Source organism: Equus quagga, chromosome 7 (genome assembly GCF_021613505.1).
Source record: "Equus quagga isolate Etosha38 chromosome 7, UCLA_HA_Equagga_1.0, whole genome shotgun sequence".
In the NCBI taxonomy this organism is placed as follows: Eukaryota; Metazoa; Chordata; class Mammalia; order Perissodactyla; family Equidae; genus Equus; species Equus quagga.
Genome location: NC_060273.1, coordinates 11,654,868 through 11,671,267, shown reverse-complemented (window position 1 = coordinate 11,671,267; position 16,400 = coordinate 11,654,868). Strand labels below are relative to the sequence as shown.

Below are 16,400 nucleotides of genomic sequence, written 5' to 3'. Positions count from 1 at the left end.
TTTGTTTTGCTTGAGGAAGATTCACCCTGAGCTAACATCTGGGCCAGTCTTCCTCCACTTCATATGTGGGTTGCTGCCACAGCATGGTTGATGAGAAATGTGGGTCTATGCCTAGGATCCAAACCTGAGAACCCAGGCTGCTGAAGTAGAGCAGGCCTAACTTCACCACCACACCACAGGGCCAGTCCCAGAAGTTTTTAATTTTGATGAAGTCTAGTTATTTTTTTCTTTTCTTTTGTTGCCTTGCTTCTGCTCATGCCATGCTGGGGAGAGGATGGGCAAGGGTGAGTAAAACGCCATGACATTTTCTACCTTTGTGAATGTGACCTTTTCTTGATTGAGTGTTTGGTTGGTTGGTGTAGATCTCTCTGCTTTCCAGAGCTCTTATAAAGTTATTTTAGTCAGTCTGTAGTCTACTTAATGTTTCTGCGGGAGAACGAGGCCTGGACCTCCCTATTCTGCTACATTGTTGATGTGCATTATTATTTACAGTGAGATTTTCTATCACTTGTGAGACAGTGTTAAGCATGTAAATACATGCACCAAAATCTCAAAATGTGAGTCCATTTATTTAGTACTTCTAATTTTTAATAGTTCGATCATAACCAATACTACAACTACTAAGATAATGCCACAAAGCAGAAGGGTGATTAATCAGGTAGAGTGTCAAACCTGCTCTAATCATTAACGAATCCGTTACTTTTGGTGGCAACTTCATAGAAAGATCAACATAAAATTTTATTAATGCTTCAGATCAACTCTGGAAACACTGGAGCCAATGTCCACCCTATTTAAATACAGTCCTCTTTATAAAGCTGTCACATACTATTTATCGTATTCTCCAGAATCAAGCAGAATGTCTGTTACAACCTTGGTGTGATCATGTTGGTGACTCTCACAAGTTAGTCAAAGTGACCATTTGTGGCTAGAATATGGGAGCAAAATAAGTGTTAGAATTATCATTATTCATTTTTGGTAACCGAGTTACGATACCTGAGTAGAGTGTATAGTTGAGGAAATAATGTTCTGTATGTATTTAAGTAATACAAAATAGCAGTTGTCGCTATGAGTCATAACAGGATGATGCGCTGGAAAATAGTCTTCAGAAGAATCTCAGACTGTTGGCCGAATAAGAACAAGGTCATTAGTTCCAATCCTGTGTGGGCCAGACAGGTGTGCTCTCTTCTCCTGACATCAGCCCAGGTAACACACTAAAGCAAGCAGCTCAGTGCCCGGCGCAAGTAAGTGCTCAGCAAATGCTGGCCATTGTTTTTTTCTCATCATCTCAATTATATTCAATAAACATTTATTTATAAATAAATAGGAAAGGCTTATTCTACATAATGCACTATTTTATGCACTTCCCTACTGGTCACAGGAGAACTGAGTTAAGAATTGGGATGGAACACAACTTCACAGTCAATGCTGGAAACCAACTCAAAGTCTAAGTAATAATAGTGGCAGAGTCCTCTTGATACATAAGTTATAAAAAGCATAATTGAAGCAGTAATAATAGAAATTACAGTCAAAATCTTTGATGCCCTGTTCAGGCTTTTATTGATAAGTATTTGTAATAAAAGTTAGTCTGATTTTTAGTTAATATATGTGTACACGGCTTACCTATTAGACTTTGCTCGTTCTTTTTGTTAGCTTAAACCCACGGTTTCTATATTATTTGGCAGAAGGTCATCTACCTGAAAGTTACTTGATACAATAGGGAAATAAAAGTTTACCAAATTCTCCTAAATTTGTCTTCTTGAAAATACAGAGTAACTGACCAACAAGCTTCCCTTTCAGCACTACTCTGAATTTAGCACAGGCTTTGTCCTTATAGCACAGGCTTTGAAAATTAGCACAGATCGTGTCAGATGACACAGTCAAACATCTGGGTGTTTATAATAAACGATTAAACGGCTTAAGAAATCGCTGAGAGAAAGTCTTCAGATTAAAAGACCAGTGTTACAGCTCCTGGTGCCCACAAGCGGCTAGCTGTTCTTGACTTTCTCCAGCTTTCCATTGTTCAAGAATTGCTTAAGCATAAAATATACTGAGCTCCAAAATATGATGTGTATTCCATTAATATTTTGGCAAAGTCCTTTCCAGCGGTACTTTGATCAGAATTGAAAAGACAAAAGTTGAAGGAGAAGCAGTGTTAGTCTCTTACAGACCACACAGAAATACACATCTCAAAGAAAAATTTCTTCACCATTAAAATTTACATTTTGAGGTGGTGTACTGTCCTGCACACATTATGAGATCATTAGCATTTTAGCACTGGGATTGCAAGAGAAGTGCCTGGAAAATTTTTCTTTACCTAGATACTATGTGTTAAAAATTTTCTTGTAGGGAATGTTTCTTTAATTTGCTTCCTTTCTGGAGGAACTTAATCCTTGGGCATCTATCTGTGTGTTCCAGAAAAGCATTAAGTAGACTATATGTCATAAGACATTTTGGAATAAAGCAAGGCATAAAGAAATCTTGAGCCTTTCTCTCAACTAATTATCTGCAAATATAACTTTTCAAGAACCTAAAGGAAATTCCCCGCACTGGCCTTGAAGTTTATTTTCAGCCAAGTATAGAAAAAACTTGAATAGGGGAATTAGAAAAATGTGTTTAAGCCATAGGATTCGAAATGATGATTAATCAACACATGAAGAAAGCTGGTTCAGGTAAACAAGCAGCAAAGTGAAATCTACGGCAGAGCCCCTCAAAGTGTGGTCTGTGCACCTGTTACCTGCCTGAGACAAGTATGGAGTCTGAGGAACTTCGATGCTACCCCACTCTTTTATTGTATTGTACAAGAGGGTTAGTCCACAGTGCATTGGAAATTAAACTATATAAAAAACACACACCAACTAGTCCTTCACTGTGGCAATTTGAGGACCATGGATCTATAGTAACTAAATTCAGCGTCGAATTCTTACACTGAGTTTCCATTTTAAAGAATACCCAAAAAACAAGAAGTTTATGCTGCTCTCTTAGTATCTTTGCTTTATAAGGACAATTTTAACACTAGTGATGAGACTGACTTTTTTTGGGGTGCAATGATATTCTAAAGCAGGAAAAAATAAATTGCAGAGCTAATCTCTGAAGGGTTTCATTCATTAAAGCCATAAGCACTTGCTCTGCGTTGGACCTGTGTGTTCACCATGAGGTTACTCAGATAAAAGGAGGGGACTCTGCCCTCTGGAAAACTGACATTTAATGAGAAACAACATGTCCAGCTACTCTTGAACTACACATTGAAAGTAACTAGGATTACAGAGACGAATATATTTTATATATATCAAGTGAGGCAGTCAGAGCTGGCTCTGCAGCAACACTAAGGAGTGTTGTGAAAACTAACGCTTAAATCCAGGAATGACCCAAGGCTTAGTGTGTGTTGCACCGGCAATAAATAGATCATATTTATTCTTCAAGAAACACTGCTTTTTTCCATCAAGGAATTCTGGAATGTCAGCGCACTGGGTGGGACTGCCTCTGGTTAAAGTTTCTCACTTATAAACTCAGCTGGAGACCCAGCTTCAAGAGCAAAGTAAAAAACCTAATAGTCTAAGTAATGCAGGGAAAAATAATCCCTTACACAGGTGGAATTGTCATGAAGCCATCACCAAGCAGATGGCTGAGGTGACAAAAATTCTGTGTTACTAAAAGCTAAAGCCATGCTAATAGCTGTCTGATACCCTGACCTACTCAGACAGAAGCAGAGAACAAACAACCCAAATGGATAAGTAGAACTGTTTTTTTAATGGTATTTACTTACATACTTGACATTCTTTTTAGCCCTATTTTTAAAGCTCAAAACCAGGGTGCAGCAAATATGTGAGAATACAGTAGGGGCTGTCTCCCTTGCTCTCCCTTTCTGCCTGCTTAGCCCTCAGAGCATGGGCTGGTCAGTGACCCTCATCCTTCTTCCAGGCCAGGGTCCTGCAAAGCTGAGGGGCCATTCACTCTTGCCCTGTAAACTCTGACAGACAGGAGAGTATGAACTGTAGCTCCCACACTACTCTTGACGGATCCAGTTGGAGAGGCTCTGCTGTCAAATGGAAGAACACAAACACTGCTTCTACAAGCAGGGCGTCGGTCAGCGCTCGTGGTGCTGAATCCAGCATGCAGAGCATGTTTTCCGTACCAGGCCCTGTGCTCCATGTTGAGGACACACACACACTCTAAGGCAGCTCTTGTCCCCTAAGAGTCAAAGTCCTTCTCCTCATAGGTCACATTTTAGTTGGAGGAATAGACACAATAAACAAATTAACATATTTCAGATCATGGTAATAAGTGCATTGAATAAAATAATGCTGAAAGACATAATCCCTAACAAATAGATATTCATGACTGAGAAGAAATGCTCTAAGAAAATATGCAACCATTTTTAATCCCCAAACTTCCACACTTCTCTGAACCCAGGCCTCCTCTGGCATGAGAGTTAAGGCAGATAATTACTTAATTCCTTTCCAAGTCAAAAATTCTATGACGCTAGGCCTTAAAAAGAACACTTTCTACTGAACTCAATCAATCCCATTAAATAGTTCAATAGTTTTAACTTCAAAATAAGCGAATACTATCAAAATTTCAGTAAGGCAGAAATACCATAAGGAGAGATAAAAAACAATTATGTGCAGCATACAAATTCTTATAAAATCAAAAGAAACACGAACACTCATTAAAAAATAAGAAACGCGAATTTCTAATGCAATTATAAAAAAATTTATTAGATTCTTTTGCATGCACTAGATTCTCAGTTCCCAATACAATCTGACACATAATAGATGCTCAATAAATATTTGTTGAACAAATGAATTCAGTCTAACCAAAATCAAGGAGCCAGTTAAAACATTCAGATCTTTTTTGGTTTTTTTTTGAGGAAGATTAGCCCTGAGCTAACTACTGCCAATCTCCTCTTTTTGCTGAGGAAGACTGGCCCTGAGCTAACATCCATGCCCATCTACCTCTACTTTATATGTAGGATGCCTACCACAGCATGGCTTTGCCAAAAGGTGCCATGTCCGCACCCGGGATCTGAACCAGTGAACCCCCGGCTGCCAAGAAACGGAACGTGCGCACTTACCCGCTGCGCCACCAGGCCGGCCCCCAAAACATTCAGATCTTAAACGGTGTGCAAGGTTTAAAATAATGATATTACCTACTTGTGGAAAAGACATAATGACTGTGGAAATCTGTATTACCTTCCCAGAAGGCAGTTAAAGTGCCTACGTTTTTGCCTAACAAAAGGTCCAAGTCCATTTCAGTATCTGGTAATTTATCCAAAGAAATAATTAGACAGGTGCCCAACAATATATGTAAAAAAACCAGGGTGTAACAAATGTGTGAGAATACCACAGGGGTTCTTATTGTGTGTATAAGAGTGAAAAACAGGAAACAGCTCTAGATAACCAACAACAGGGAACTGGTTAAAAGAGATGGAGTCTATCAGTTCAACTGAATACTATGTAGCCACTAAAATGATATAAATGTATACTTATCAACAAGGAAACACTATCATAATTATTATTAAGGTATAAAAGGAAGTTACACATAAACTCAGCAATTCCATTCCTAGGTACACACCCAAGAGAAATGAAAACATGTCCACATAAAAACTTGTCCACATACATTCATAGCGCCATTATTATTAATAGCCAAATGTCCCTTGACTGATGAAAAGAAACAAAATACGGTGTATCAATACAATGGAATATTATTCAGCCATAACAAGAATGATGTACTGATACATGCTACAACTTGGATAAACCTTAAAAACATTTTGCTAAGTGAAAGAAGCCAGTCACAGAAGACCACATATTCTATGATTCCATTTACATAAGATGTCCAGAATAGGCAAAGCCAGAGATAGAAAGTAGACTGATGGTTGCCTAGAGCTGGGTGGAGTGTGGGTTACAGGGAGTGACTGCTAATGAGTGTAGGTTTCTTTTTGGGATAATGAAAATGTTCTGGAATCAGACAGTGGTGATAGTTGCACAACTCTGAGAATATATTAACAACCATTAAATTGTACATTTTAAAAGGATGACTTTTCCCAGTGCTATTTTTTACAGAAATAGAAAAATCCATCCTGACATTCATATGGAATCTCAGGGACCCCAAGTAGCCAAAACAGTCTTGAAAAAGAAGAACAAAGTTGGAGGTCTCACACTTCCTACTACAAAGCTACAGAAATTGAAACAGTGTAGTACTGGCAAAAAGACAATGCAATAGAACAGAGCCCTTAAATAAACTTTTATATTTATGGTCAAATGATTGACAAGAATGCCAAAACCATTCAAAGGGGAAAGGACAGTCTTTTCAACAAATGGTGTTGTGAAAACTGGATATCCTCATGCAAATGAATAAAGTTGGACCCTTATATCATATACAAAAATTAAAATGGATTAAACACCTAAATGTAAGATCCAAAACTATAAAAATCCTAGAAGAAGACACAGGGAAAAAGCTTCATGACCTTGGATTTGGCAATGATTTCTTAGTATTACACCAAAATCACAGGCAACAAAACCCAAAACAGACAAATGGGACTCTATCAAACTTGAAAACTTCTGTGCATCAAAGGACACTATCAAGAGAGCAAAAAGGTGACCCGTGGAATGGGAGAAAATATTTGCAAATCCTATATCTGATAAGGGGTTAATATCCAGAATATATAAAGGACTCCCATGACTCAACAACAAAACAATTAAATAACCTGATTAAAAAATGGGCAAAGGACTTACTTAAATAGACATTTCTCTAAAGATGATATACAAATGACCAATAAGCACAGGAAAAGATGCTCAACATCACTAATCACTAGAGTAATGCCAATCAAAACCATAATGAGATATCACCTCACACTATTAGAATGGCAACTAGCAAAAGAACAGAAATTAACAAGTGTAGGCAAGGATGTGGAGAAATCGGAACACCTGTGCACTGTTGGTAGGAGTGCAAAATGGTACAACCACTGTGGAGAAGACCATGGAGGTTCCTTAACAAATTGAAAATAGAACTACCATATGATCTAGCCATCCCAACTCTGGGTATATGCCCCAAAGAATTGAAAGCAGGGTCTCGAAAAGTTCGTTCCACACCCATGTACACAGCACCATTCTTCACAACCGCCAGGAGATGGAAACAACCCAAACATCCCCTGATGAATGGATAAACAAAATGTGGTCTATCCATACAATGGAATATTATTTAGCCTTAAAAATGAAGGAGATCTTGTCACATGCTACAACATGGATAAAGCTTGAGGACATTATGTGAAGTAGAATAAGCAAGTCACAAAAAGAATACTGTATGAGTCCACTTATACGAGAGAGAAATACTCAGTCACAGAGACAGAAACGGAATGGTGGTTGCCAGGACCTGGGAGAGGGAGGAATGGGGACTTGTTTAACGGGTATAGTTTCAGTTTTGCAAAATGAAAAAGTTCTGGAGAGTGGTGCACGACAATGTGAGTATACTTAACACTGTTGAAGTGTATGCTTTAACATGGTTAAAATGATAAAACCAAAGGGTGGATTTTATGGTATGTGAATTACAACTCAAAAAAAAGGTTATGAGCCAGCCCTGAGGGCCTAGTGGTTAAAGTTCAGCGCTCAAAAAAAAAAGTTATCTGAAAAATTTTAAAATGTGAGTTACAAAAACATTTGTGAAATGAAAATGTGTATATAGAACAGAAATAAAATGTAAGAATCTATTGAAAAATGTTAACAGTGGTTGGATTATAGGTGAAAATCCCTATTTTTTAGCACTTTCAGACTTTTCTTCTGGTGAAAATGTATTACCTTGATATATAGAAAACAAAAGCACTTTCTCTATTTAGGGGTAAAAACAAGGGAGGTGATACCTGGGCTGGAGTGTTTGTAGTCACAGGAGATGGCGATTCCCTAACTTTTGGCTCACTTGGGGATGCGGCTGACCCCTGAGACTCCTGGCTGGCTGGCTGGTCCGGAGACAGAGCATCACTGCTGTCTTCGTCAAATGAGAAATCGCCCTGAGTTTGGGGGTAGTCCTCCTTCCCGACGCCTAAAGAAAGAAATGATTCTTAACTTATCCTGGCCTTGGAACACCAAGCTTAAAATGAATAAGGAGGAGAAACATTGTTTATTCTAAGAACTTAAGAAGCTGGTTAAAAAAAAACTGAACATAATGTACTTCCCAGTGGAAGAACACACCACTACCTATGATGAATACTGGTGAAAAAAAAAAAATCAAACCTGAATCAGATCAAGCCTTTGGTTCCAACTACTAGTTAGAGGAAGTACAGGAGACAAGAGTGTTTTTAATGACACCTGGGGATACAAATGCAACCAGTAAAATCCACAGTGTGGAAATGCTAGAGGACAAAACAAGCCTGTTCATCAAGAAGAGAGGAGGAAGAAAACCCACCCAAGAGATTACTAAGACTTTAAGAGATACAGCGGCCAAAGGCAATGTTTGGACCTTGTCTGGATTCTGATTTGGAATCTAGCTGTTAAAAACATTATGAGGCAATGGGGAAAATGGGGCTAAGACTGGGCATCTGTTGGTAAGTCCCACTGCAAGGAGCGGCCCAGCGAGACGGACAGCTTACCTTTTGGGGCCCATCTCTTTGGGATTGAATGGAATCACAGTTGACTGTACTACTTAGAATTATTAACTGCAAATCATCTAAGATTTAAGTTCATACTAACGCAAAATATGAAGTCCCCCATGAATAATGGAAACTATGATAGTTTTTAAAGTAGGATATTAACTTTTCAAAACTGCTTGCTGAATAAGTGGCATTATTCTGGAAAAAAATTTTTTCTGCTAAAGCTTATGGGGGGGAAAAAAAAGGGAAACATTAGGAACTAAGCATGATAAAACTGGGATAAAATGGACAGATGCCACCATTCTTAATGAATACATCTATACTCATCTGCTAGTCACCTTGCTGAACTAACATTGAACAAGCTACTTTTCTTTATCTTTCCTAGAACAGAACTAAAATAAAGAAAAGTTTATAAAATATTAAACAAAACAACAGAAACTAAACAGTATACTACATTAAATTTAACTTAGAAAACATGATAACAAAACCAGAGCTTAAAGACTTAACTCAGAGGTAACAAGAGGAATTTGTGTTAATTTGGTAAGAGATGCTAGTCCTACAATACATAATATGATAATAATAATAGGAATCAGTGCAAGTGTTAATCAATTTCTAATTCACCCAGAAAACAATACTCATGATTGGTGCTGGCCTTTTAAAATTTGTTTTATCTAAAACTTCCAAGTTTTTCCTTTTCCCAGAAAATAGCAAATTTTTAGAGACTTGCCTATAATTGCTTCCTTAACACTGGAGTCTACAGGAAGGATGTTTTTCTCTACCAGCTCCATAGGACCGGGTCGTTGAGCAATCTTTTCGTTCAGATCATCAGCTAGTCGAGCTCTTTTCAACTTCATCTGAGTAGCCTGCAGGGACGGCTCTGCAAACGTTTCTAAAAGAGGAAACACAGTTTTAACCATGACTTGAATTACTATCTCTATTCATTAACGTTATTTCAGGCCAACTAATTTAATTGAAACTGGTTTAAACATATTTAGGTGTTCTCAATATATTTATGGAAAGAAAAAATGACTGTTTATGAGTGCTCCAGTATGCATTTTACCTTTTTAGTTCTGGATATCCAGCTTTATATTGTCTATACAATATGGATGCCCTCAGACTCAAATTAACATGAACTCAAGCCAAAAATGGGGTACTACTATTGCTCCTTTATGGTAGAAGGGTCAAATTCACGTTTATTAGGTATGGGGATACAGAGGATTCACAAGACAGATGTGGTCCATGGCTCAACAAGTTTACAGTTTTAGATGTAGCTTCATTGGAAAATCAGTTCCTAGAGTAGAGACACTGCATCTTAGGATATAAGATTCTCTGGAGTCAATGGGAAAAGCTAGAAATCATATGCTTGGATTGACCCCAGTGTGTCTCAGAGTCGATCATCATAATTAAGAATTTGGGTTTATCTCTGAATATATAACCTTGTGTCTATTAGGAACATTCAGCTACATGGTAATTAATGGTCTACAGAAACATCAACTCATTTACTTACACATACATAAAGCTGTACAACAGATGTGAATCTACTATAAATCATAACTCATTCATTTGCTTAATTCTGTCAATTACTTGTATTTCTGGTAACTCTCATTAACATTCCATTATTCTAATCATGTTTATCAATGATTAAAAATAACGATGAGGTGTTAAACCCAAATTTCTGAGTTGAAAGTTGCTTGTCTCTTTAATTATATAGTAGGTCTTTTAATGAAATTCCCCATAAGTAATCTCAGGACTAACTGATGTTTTCCATTCTCTAGGTAAATGTTCTGGCTGAAGCCCAAAGTTCACGGGAAGCCTAGGACTGATACACTAATCTCCAGCACATCTGAGCACTTCTCTTTCCACTTGTTGAGTTATATACTTACCAAAAGTCAACCTTGATTGTCCACAGAATAGTTCATATCTATTGTGACTGCTATTGTCAGTACATAATTTAGCTAAATATTATGTGAAAATGATAAATCTCAAAAATAAAATTATTATTTCTTGGAAACCTAGGTTAAATGCTTTGGAAGACTAGATAAAGGTGAGTCATTAAAAAAAATCACTGACAAATTAGTTAGGGCAATTAACAACTATAAAAGATTTGGGGAAAAACTTTCCCAGAGGGAAGGCCCCAGCCCTAGGTCCGAATATTGGCAAATAAATGCACATTTCTCTATGTTAAAGTAACATATGTGCCCAGCTCATTTTTAGAATTTTCCTGTGTAACCAACTGTGGCCCCAATCTTATTAGAGAAGATATTTATAACCCTATAGGAAGATGACAGGTGGGGAGAATTAGATCATCCAAATCACTCTTAGGTTGATTTTTTCTTTCTTTTGAGGAAGATTAGCCCTGAGCTAACATCCGCTGCCAATCCTCTTCTTTTTTGTTAAGGAAGCTTGGCTCTGAGCCAACATCTGTGCCCATCTTCCTCTGTTTTGTATGTGGGACACCTGCCACAGCATGGCTTGATAAGTGGTGCGTAGATCTGTGCCTGGGATCCGAACTGGTGAATTCTGGGTTGCCGAAGCGGAGCTCACACTTAACCACTATGCCATGGGGCCGACCCAAGGTTGATGTTTAAATGCTTTTGTTAAGGTCTAGGTAAAACAGTCTCCTGCCTTTCTCCTCTCTCCCATTAAGACCATCCAAGTGCTATCAGGAATATGTTTGGGGAGAAAATATTCCAAAAGCAAATAATCAGAGGCTGGCATTTTGGTATGTTTCTATTCCTAGTCTTATTACCTTCTCATTTCCATGAGGCTGAGGCTGGAGTTTAGCCGCTGAACTTCAGAAAATAATTTAGACTTTCGTCTGCCAAACATCCAATCCAATCAAAATTGGGATAATGTTAAAATAAGTTGGGGGGTGGTTTTAAGGTATTTTTAAAAATTATAGATGACACATTCTTTCTTACTTCAAAAATCCCAACTTGAGAATAGATGTCACCTGTGGTTCATTCATATACACGATTAGGTTTTTAAATGTTGGGTAGTCTTTTTTTAAAAAAAAGCAAACACGAGGGGCCAGCCCGGTGGCGCAGCGGTTGGGTTCACACGTTCCGCTTCTCGGCGGCCCGGGGTTCGCTGGTTCGGATCCCGGGTGCGGACATGGCACTGCTTGGCAGCCATGCTGTGGTGGGCGTCCCACGCGTAAACTAGAGGAGGATGGGCACGGATGTTAGCTCAGGGCCGGGCTTTCTCGGCAAGAAGAGGAGGACTGGCAGTAGTTAGCTGAGGGCTGATCTTCCTCCAGAAAAACAAAAAAAAAAACAAAACAAAAAAACAAAAAAAGCAAACACGATTTCTTTGATAGTTAAATGTATTTGCCTCAGTTTTAATTTCATTAATAAATCCTGTTACAGTTAGAAGGCAAGTTGAAACAGACAGCATTTTTCCTGCAAAAATGTCCCTTATAGGTCAAGATACTTTCAGGCACAGAAGGAGCCATTTACCCAGTTACTTACCAGAAAACTTGCTTCTTTGAAGATCGCTTATCCCTGACAGCGGGTAGTTTCTCCTACCCTACCACTGGAATTCTGGAAAAGCTTTCTTTGTCCAGTGGACTTCTCAGAACACAACCCAAAGTACAGAAAGGCATATACCTCTCAGCACCTGCCCCAGATATGAAGACAGTCACATAATCATAGATTCTTTGGATTAGAAGAGGCCCTAGCTGGGGTTGGGGGACCAACCTGGCACTTGGCGCGTCTTCACAGTGTCCTAGCGTGGTGTCAGCGTGTGCTTCTTCCCTATCACAGCAGCCTGTTTATTCCCCTCACAGCACTTTTCACAACGTGCAATTCATTTGTCTGCCTGTTTGTTATGCATCTGTGCCACTGGAATGTAAGCTCCATGAAGGCAGGCATCTGTCTGGCTCACTTGCTGGGCCTCTGGTGTCTAGCTTGCTGGCCAATGAATGAACACCTCTAATAGTGGCAACCATGACACTTCCTGAAGATCGTATTTTTGGACATGTCTGGGCTTTAGGATATTATTCCTTATGTTTAGCTACAATCAAGTACTTTGTAATATCAACCTAATTCTAATACGAACTCTATCATTAGGCCAGAGAGAACAAATCTAGACTTCCTTCCACCTGATAATTGTCTTTAAATGTTTGAGAAGTTTTCAGACTCTTCCTGTATCTTCTCAAGGTTTAACACACTTAAGAATATCACAGGGTCAAGCTCCTAGTCTTGCTCAATAAAGTGTAGAAGTAAAACAATGAAAGAAAATGTAACTTGTGAATTTACGGTGGAGATACCGGCTTTCAAGAATGCCCTGTCTTTAGAGAGAAAACCCCCTGGCCTGAGCCATGTGTCTCACCAAAGATGGAATGGAACTGTCTCTACCCATTTCATAAGTGAAGAGGCTACATCACTGAGAAAATTTGGTGGGTCGAGTGGAGGGTGTTTATGATAATAGTCAGATCAAGGTGGCTTGTTGCGAGTAAGTTTCAACAAAGGGAAAATGTTAGGTGTGGGCATTGCACCAGGCAGACATTGGGTCCGAGTAGCTGAAAATTTAGGGTTAGACTTGTGGCTGTGGTACCCATATTACTTCATGAGCACGCACATGTCCCTCACTGATGCAGGAATCCTCAGGACCAAAAATGTTTTTCCAGAACAGTATGGTAGAGACACTTATAGCACCAACTGGTGGGGAAGAGTCAGTCCATCAACTGGTTATTTGGGGAATCAAACCTTCCCCATGTATCTAACATAATAGCTTTGGGTCTTCATGTTGCTATCCGATTGGGAGCATGTCAGCCTGTGGGGTAAAAAGTTATTAAAATGGGAATAAACATAAATGGTGGAATTCTCACTTCTTTTCTTGACAAAATGCAGCAAAATAAGCAGAAATAAAACCTTTACCTTCTAAAATGTGCATCCTGACAAGTTCAGAACGGTCTGGTCGGCTCCGAATCTTGTGTTTCAAAAAGTTTTCAGTCTTGAAAAAAAAAATAAAGAGAAAGTCTTACCATAAATTGTTTATGACTTTCTGTGGTTTTACAGTTTTTCCTCAAGGTACTCCATTTAAAGAAACTGTATACCCTTTCTGTCATGATTTTGAGAGGAAGAAAAGAGTAGAAATTAGTACTATGAGAAACTATCATCCAATATATGATTTAAATTACAGCCTTCAAAATCATACAAGGACTTGAAGTGTAGCCAGTATAAAGTAAGCGCGTTATAGACTTTTATTTTAAAACTTGAAAAAGACAAAGGCTCATAATTTTGAGCATGATTTTTGAACAGGTATAGGATTTTGATCATTTGAATATCTAAAATCAATAAAATCTACACTTCAGGTCAAGCAAAAATCCACCTAGATAACAAATTTTCTAAAAATCCTAATCTATTTTCTTTGATGAGTTCATATCCTTGATCATATTTTCTTTTCAGAACTGCACTCAACTCTAAACAAAAGGGCTTTAAGATGGGTTTTAGATTTTATAAGACTCTAAGAGAGTGCATCCTGGGAAAATTCTTAAAGAATTTTTGGAACATGCTTATTTTCATATTGCATGATAGAAGTTTTCCCCTGAAACAAAAATAACAAATGTGCATAACTGTATTTTTTAAAGAAAAATAATAAACATCAATTTAATGCGAAAATAGAGTCATTTCCAAGAATAAAGCAAAGTTGAATGAGGCAATATTCTTTCATTCAGCCAAATTCTCCTACCTCTACTCCAATGTACAAGAACATAGACCCAGTAGGGAAACCAACTAAGGATCTGGTGTCAGTACATCACTCGGGCTGTCTGTCTGCAGGGGTAACAAATGGCAGAATTACTCCATAATTACTCTAAAAACTGTTATGCCCTGAAAGCGAGAAAGTGAAGTGTGATTTGTCCTGTCCTTTATGTACAAAACTAGTTACTGGTTTTTGTGTGTGTGTGTGTGTGTGTGTGTGTGTGTGTGTGTGTGTGTGTGTATGAGGAAGACTGACCCTGAGCTAACATCTGTTGCCAATCTTCCTCTTTTTGCTTGAGGAAGATTGTCCCTGAACTAACATCTGTGCCAGTCTTCCTCTCTTTTATGTAGGATGCTGCCACAGTGTGCTTGACGAGTGGTGCTAGGTCTGTGCCCAGGATCCAAACCTGTGAACCCCAGGCCACTGAAACGGAGCACGCGAACTTAACCACTATGTCACTGGGCCAGGCCCTAGTTATTGGTTTTAAAAAAACAAATTTGAATGGCACGTATTTTTTGCAAACCTCCGAGATAAAACTACCACAGAATATATTACTCTATACGCCATGTATCCTGAAAATACACTACATTTTCTCTACTGACATATTTAGGAGTAACATTGCTACTTGTCTACAGTTACTATAAAATAAAAGAGAGAAGAACATTTTAAACTGAAATTTCTTACTCTGGCTCGTTCCAAGCTTTTTATCTGCTCATGGAATGCCGCTGGGCTCTTCAAAGCTGTGAGAAGAAAAATTGTTTCCGTGGTATAAATAGAGGAGTTAACAGTTCAGTCAAATGTTACAGTATGTCATGTGGATGTTTCCTCTCAATCTTAGTAAGTTTGCATCTACAGTTCCATTTATTTACTAGTTCCTTTAAGAGACCTGCAAAATTTGAAACCTTAAATATTTCAGAATTAAAATTATGTATTTCACACAAAAAACAAGTGAACGTTTAAAACAGAAGTGTATACATAATGACAGTGCAAATATCGGTCAGACTAGTTCCAACCCATAGCTGGAGCAAATTACCATTACCATGGGAACTGTTCTTAATGGCCATACAGGCTACTGGAAAAAGCCCAAATGTCCTGGGGACATTCTCCTTGGAGTGCTCTAACCTTGAATATGAGGACACTCTGCACTCCGTGTCTAACAGATCTGAGTTACCATTTACTGAGAACCCACAATGGGCTTAGCCCTGTGCTCTGTGGTCAGTCATGGCTATATTGTTGTTGATCATCACAACAACCTTGAAAGGTAAGTATAGCCCAAGGACAGATGAAAGACTCAAAGAGGTTAAATGAGTTCTTGAAGTCAGATAGCTAGATGGTGGTCAAAGTGGGGTTTAAATCTAGAATTCTGAATTTGAAAGGTGCATGCTCTTTCTACCATACCACAATGCAACTCACTCTAAAGACACATAGTGACTCTTTCATATGTTAACTGTTAGTATATTAAGTATTCCAGAATCCCAGAGTGAGTGTAAGCAGTGTTTCCTAAAACATCATCTACTACAGTATTGCTATCAGTTATCTTTGCAAGATCTTTTGTGTGTATTTCCCCACCCTGTGATAACACTCTGCATCTATGATAGCTATGGGCAGTCAGATGGTGTGGAGAGGGCTGTCACCTCCCAGATTCTGCCAATCAGCTCTGGGTAGCATGATTTTTCAGCTCAGGTTCTTGAAGCTCTGCAGACTCCCAGGAGCCCAGCCCAAACAGGTTTGGCTAAGGACCAGCTCTCAAAAGCAGACTAGAGCTAGCTTAGCACTGGTATCTTAAACATCATAATTTGATCCTGTTTGATTGATTGGTTCATAGTAAGGAATGTAGTGGTGGTGAAATCTGGCAGATTATCAAACCAGCTTTTGACTCTATCTTACAATGCTAGATTTAAAATATTTAGATAATTAATAGCAGTCCAGGAAAAAAAACCTTAATTGGGAAAAATATCTACTGCAGAGAAAAATCGTCCCTTATCATAAATCAAAAAAAATGTATCAACGATTCAGAAGACTGGGAAGCATAAATGCATTTTGTAATATCCTTCTAGTTTTTTAAAGCCGAATAAGTTACTCTTAGAGAAATCAATTTTTAGACAAAAATCCATAT

The 16,400-nt window shown here is 38.4% G+C and overlaps 1 protein-coding gene across 6 annotated transcripts in view; it reads right to left on the bottom strand.

The window, feature by feature from the left end:
- MRTFB (myocardin related transcription factor B) overlaps positions 1–16,400 on the bottom strand; it is a 175,871-nt gene that overhangs the window by 34,751 nt on the left and 124,720 nt on the right. For 5 of the 6 annotated variants that reach the window (XM_046668660.1, XM_046668659.1, XM_046668663.1 and 2 more), the window contains 4 exons: positions 14,969–15,024; positions 13,459–13,534; positions 9,306–9,467; positions 7,853–8,031 (listed from right to left, as the gene is read on the bottom strand). In XM_046668660.1, the coding sequence (XP_046524616.1) occupies positions 7,853–8,031; positions 9,306–9,467; positions 13,459–13,534; positions 14,969–15,024 (473 nt within the window). Of the gene's footprint in view, positions 1–7,852; positions 8,032–9,305; positions 9,468–13,458; positions 13,535–14,272; positions 14,348–14,968; positions 15,025–16,400 lie in introns of those variants that run through there. The other variant, XM_046668664.1, reaches the window with a different exon arrangement.